Below are 5,483 nucleotides of genomic sequence, written 5' to 3'. Positions count from 1 at the left end.
TTCCTTCTTCTTCACGTGGTAACACATGTATATTTCGTAATAAAAATAGTTCCAGATAAACTTTCATTTTCAATATATAATTCACTAGACAGGGTTTTATTCATTTATTATTTATTTCAAACAGAAAAAAGAAATCGTTTTGTAAATTTATTCAGAGTAAACAACAGTTTTAGGCTGATAAAGCTACTGAATTACTGCGCGTGAATCGAAGTCAGTTCATTTCAATCCGCCATTTTTTTCATTCGTAACATGTGTGGGAATTATAAACAAAACAAGGATTTAAATCAAACTAGTGAACGAACAACATAACAGGTGAATTATTTGCCTATTTCATATTAATTAGAATCAGTGTCACTGTCAGGTAGCATCCTGATACGTTTGTATGGCCTAATTATCGGCGAACACGGGTCAACGACTGCAGATCCAGAGGCGGAGCTGGTGTTACGATTCAGTGTTACGGCTGACATTTGGGATAGGCTTTCAGAAATTGAGCTGTTGAAATTAAAAGTTACATTGCCGTTGAAATGACTGTATGCAAATAAACCCTGTGGAGGCTTTCCATTATTGTCACCTGCACGAACACAATCTGACATGGTCATGGATGCAGACTTTGGAGTAGAACTTCGAACTTGGAGATCTGAGTGAGTGTTACTGATTTTATTTGATAATATGTCAGAAATGTTCTTTGATTGATCATTGTTAATTTTGCTGTAGTTGTTAATTGAGTTGATATTCTTGTGCCCAGATATCTGTACTATTTGATTTGCTGGAACTCCCTCGTCTTGGAGTTTTTGTATCAGTCTCTTCCTTGAACTGTAATTTAACAAAACAAATTTAGAAAAACACACTTTGAAAACTAACATAGTCATACTACATGGTCGCATGAATAAGTTCTAGTTTAGTGAACCCTTATGAGCTTGTATATATTTTTTAACTGTTTTTTTTTTTTTTTTTACTTTTTCAATATAAATATCATGTCTAGGAAACCCCTTAATTTACAAGCTTGCACTGTTACAGAAGGTTTCGCTTAAAAATGTTGACTACGCTTTTAAAAAAAATCAAAGTATAATGTGTGTATTTCCGTGGTACATATAAAATAATATTATACCTCATTTGCATACGCCCTTCTAAATTTAATATGACGTCATCCGGTCCATAAACCGCATAGAGACCGGGGCCGGTCCATAATTCTTATATGGCCTGGATGACGTCATATTCAATATAGAAGGGCGTATACATGCAAATGAGGTATAATATTTTATTTTGTTGTTAAATGATTCTTTCTACTAAATTTATTGTTTTGTTTCACATAAATTTATTACATGTTGATCAAAAGTCATGATTTGTCTTTAAATTGATTATAAATTTTATTTATACAGTTTATAATCAAAAACCTGTTTACTAACAATTTTTGCTGCACTTGATTTTAGAGAAATTTGAATGAAAATAGATAGGTGTTAAAATTAGCGCACTTTTACATTCATGGTAAGTGTCATTGCAGAATTTTGTTTTCGAAAATAATGACGTATGATACTGCGGAATTAGATTTAACACGAGATTAGCAGCAAACTATAATTTATATCAAAATTATTAAAATTTATTGAAACTTTGCAAAAGTGTGTCAAGATGTCTACTAGTTAAGCCCCTTCGCCCTTTACCTGTTTAGGTTTTGTTAAGAAAAATTGCATGCTAAATTTGTAAATTGAAAAATCTTTAAATTTACAAATGATTTGTAAATACCGGTATACAAATAATTTGTAAATTTAAGGGTTTCCTAGACCTGAATATTGGGTGTTGGACTAACTAAAAAATGAAAATGATTGTCCTGATTTATATGTAATTCACAAGGTCCCCTGAACTAGAACTTCCACGAACGGGCCCCAATTTCACAATTATTTAATCCAGGATAAGTTTAATCCATACATTTACACACATGCATGCAGGGCTCTCGTTAGCATTTTGAGACTGGGGCCAGGGTCCATGCAGGGGGGGGGGGGGATTTTGCATGATTTTCAAATATTTTTCATTCAAGGGGGAATTTTTTTTTCAGTAAGACTTGAAATCATGCGACATTTTGGAATGCTACAAACTGTCCAGAACGTCATATTTATATATATACTAATTTCCGATTGCCGTCCGCGGAATACATACTAATTTCCGGTTGCCGTTTGCGGAATATATATTCGCCAATCGGCGTTTTCTATGCCAGTTAAATATTAATTTCAAGGGGGATTTTTTTTTGGTTTTAGGGGAAAAAACGCACTTTTTGGGTGGGGGAATGGGGCCGATATTCGGCCCCAAATTTTACCAAAGGAGAGCCCTGGCATTGCATCAATTTTGTGACATCTTCATTAAAATTGGAACCATGACATAGCATTGACAATTTCGTCTATTTATATTAGTTAAATTTATGACAAATAAAAATACAACATAATTTCAAATGAAAAATTTCCACTTTAAGTACAGCTTTGGAGAGTGGTTGTGAAATTGGGGCTCACCTTTAATTGACAAATCAGTACATTCTTTTTATTTATAGCAAAAAATAATGAATGAAAAATTTAATTTTAAAAATTTAAAACAAAAAATTTCACTAAAAATTCACTGTAACTGAGCTATGTTTATATGGTAATTATTAATTTAATGTATCAATTTGGGAAATGAAATCATTTCAGTTTTACAGTAACATCCCGAAAAAAAACAAATATTACATAAATTACATTTCAGTATTGTGGTTGATCATCAACCACAATACTGAAGTGTAATTTATGTAATATTTGTTTTGTGATATTTTTTTTTATATAATTAATTTAAATTAAAAATTCTCTACCTATATGGGGTAATTCTTGAATTTGTAATGTTGGCGTCTGATTTCATATCATTCATGATGTTATGTAGTTTGTTGATCCCCATTGGAGCTTTTCTATACCAGCTCTTCTGAGTGCCTCCGCCTGGTGTCAGAAAGAAAGGACTTTCATCCGAACACATGCTCTCTGGTCTTTTATCTCGGTACATCTTGTAGAGGTGAATAGGGCATTTTCGTGTGTCTTCATCATTGCCAAATGCCTTTGGTTTTACAGTTCTTTAACATAAAATTTGTTAAATAAATAAATCTTGAAAACATAAAAAAATAATTACATAGATTCTAAGGTATGAAAATTGTTGAAAAAGATATGAGCAAAAATACTTTATTTTGTGGTCTTAGTTTATTAGATTTTACAAAATAAGTATTACAGACTCAGTCAAAACTATGATAGTAATGACCTGCAAATTAAGGCGGCTAGCCATACTGTAAGTCAAGGTCACTAACCAATACATAATTATAGGCAATATATAGAGCTACAAAGGTTCTACTTGATTGAATAAAGGCTACTTGTGCATAAAGGTCACATTCTCTCGGATGGCCATTGCTAACAAATTTGACTGTATCATGACAGTGTTTTTTTTTCTCTACTTTGAGAATGGTGCCGGTACCGGACTGATTGGGAAAAAATGTGTTATTTTGACTTCTATTGGGAATATTTTTTAATCCATTTTTCAGCTACAAATGAGATTAATCATCATGAATAAAGATAGCGAACAGCTTCCACTGTCCAGGTAGAACTATGAAGTGGTGATTTATATGAATATGTTGGATTAAAATGATTTCAGAGAAATTACTTGGCCTTGAGGGAATTTTGAAAAGCCATTTTGGAAATTTAAACATTGGAAATTGGGAATTATAATGTCTTTTTTTCTATTGGGAACGGTACCATTTTAGGGTAGTAGTTATATAAAGAAAAAAACACTGCATAAGATAGAGTATTATTTCTGCAAATTGAGCACAATTTCTGCAAATTGAGTACAATTTCTGCAAATTGAGCACAATTTCTGCAAATTGAGCACAATTTCTGCAAATTGAGCACAATTTCTGCAAATTGAGACTTTGAGTACATTTTCTGCAAATTGTCAATTTATAAATATAAAGTACACATTCATATTGTTTCGTTATTATAAATAAAAATGATTACTGTTTTTTAAACTTAAAATTGTGAAGTAAAATAAGTGTTTTTTCTTTAAATTTTAACAACAGGCAGTGGTAGTACATCCGAATGGTCCAATGAAAGGACATTTGTCATCGGCAAAAGATCTGGGTTCGAGTCCCAGTTTGGATACAACTATCCTTGCTGTCTTCTTGTTGAAATTAAAGTTAAAAATACTTTAGAAATAATGTTGAATAAGAAATATGATATTTTTTTTAATCATTTAGAAGAAAAATTGTATTATAGTTTTATACCTTGTATCTCGAGGGTTACAACCTGATCTTGTTTTTGTTTGTCTCTCTTTGTCATACATTAAAAATTCTTGCCCCGTCACCTCGTCGATACATAATTGTACGTCTCCCCAGCAGAGGTCATGGCATTCTTTGCCTGTTCGCATGCCAAAATAACTTGTACAAATAAGCCACATGGAATGTATTAACGCTCTTGGATTGCCATCACCAAGTGTACCATTTTCATACATTTTATCCAGGGTCGCATCATCCAACACTTCTGCAGTTTTTGGTTTGTTGCCCAATCCTAGACTCTTGAGTTGCTGTTGTTTTTTTGTTAATACAGCTCTTGTTTTAGAGAATTCTACATCTTTAAAAATGGATACATGGCTTGATTTTGATTTCAAATGACGATCAATTGAGCTGATAAATCCTCTGATTGTTGTCGGTTCATATTCGGAACCATCTTTTTTGGTTATGCCCAAAATAAATGTACAGAGAAGATGATTTAGTTCATCTGGAGGTATGTACTCTGGCAACCTGGCTTCATTTTTTGCCATCAAAAATGACATAAACAATTTCATGTCACTTTCTGTTTTTCTTTTTGTATTTTTATTTTCATTTTCTAACAGGAAGTCATCAGGATCAATTTCCCTAAAATTTCTGTTTGCAACCTGAAAATCTCCATACTCTTCTTTATCATAGAAGTTATTAAAAATATCATCTAGGGCAGAAGCATCCAAATTTGCAAGTTCTTCCATTTTTGCAGACGACAGGAAGTAAATGAATAAAGAGGAAGTACATGTAATTTGTTGTTTGTAAATAAAGAGAGTAAATAGAAGGGAGACAACTCAAGTTGTACTTATGTACATGTATATGGGGTTCATTGAAGGGGAAAAAAGTAGTTCCGTAGCAGTGAAATTATCAAAATGATAATTTCACTGTTTGAAACAGTGAGATTATCAGGATTTAATCTACTGATATATTTCAATAATCCATTGAAAAGCATTAAATAACAAATATGCTATGTGTACCTGCATCATCCAAAAATGGCAAATTTCAATGGAGCTGCTTTTTTTTGCTTTTATTCAGAAAAATATTAAAATGATTAAGAACTATGTTTTTGCCAATAATCGGTTATTTAATGCAAAGTGTACCATAAGTAACACAGGGTTTAATTGACAATTTCTGTCCTCTGGAACGAACGCGTAAAGACGAAATTAAATGTACAATG

General features: G+C 32.2%; 1 protein-coding gene across 1 annotated transcript; it reads right to left on the bottom strand.

Annotated features, from left to right (window-relative positions):
* Positions 1 to 335: 335 nt before the first annotated feature.
* LOC132744246 (uncharacterized protein KIAA1958-like) lies at positions 336 to 5,231 on the bottom strand. The gene is made up of 3 exons (XM_060732899.1): positions 4,274 to 5,231; positions 2,828 to 3,079; positions 336 to 813 (listed from the first exon to the last, which is right to left on the bottom strand). The coding sequence occupies exons 1-3, from the start codon at positions 5,008 to 5,010 to the stop codon at positions 336 to 338; spliced, it is 1,467 nt and encodes a 488-aa protein (XP_060588882.1). The 5' UTR covers positions 5,011 to 5,231.
* Positions 5,232 to 5,483: the final 252 nt, after the last annotated feature.

This window comes from Ruditapes philippinarum, unplaced genomic scaffold (genome assembly GCF_026571515.1).
Source record: "Ruditapes philippinarum isolate M1 unplaced genomic scaffold, ASM2657151v2 ctg1623_1_1_1_1, whole genome shotgun sequence".
Lineage (NCBI taxonomy): Eukaryota > Metazoa > Mollusca > Bivalvia > Venerida > Veneridae > Ruditapes > Ruditapes philippinarum.
This window is presented reverse-complemented; position numbering and strand designations above follow the sequence as displayed.

Coding starts and splice junctions, on each gene's coding strand:
- LOC132744246 (XM_060732899.1), bottom strand. CDS start 5,010: ATGGAAGAACTTGCAAATTTGGATGCTTCTGCCCTAGATGATATTTTT. Junction 3,080..4,273: donor TGTAACCCTCGAGATACAAG/GTATAAAACTAT, acceptor TTTATGTTAAAG/AACTGTAAAACCAAAGGCAT. Junction 814..2,827: donor TCAAGAATTACCCCATATAG/GTAGAGAATTTT, acceptor GTTAAATTACAG/TTCAAGGAAGAGACTGATAC.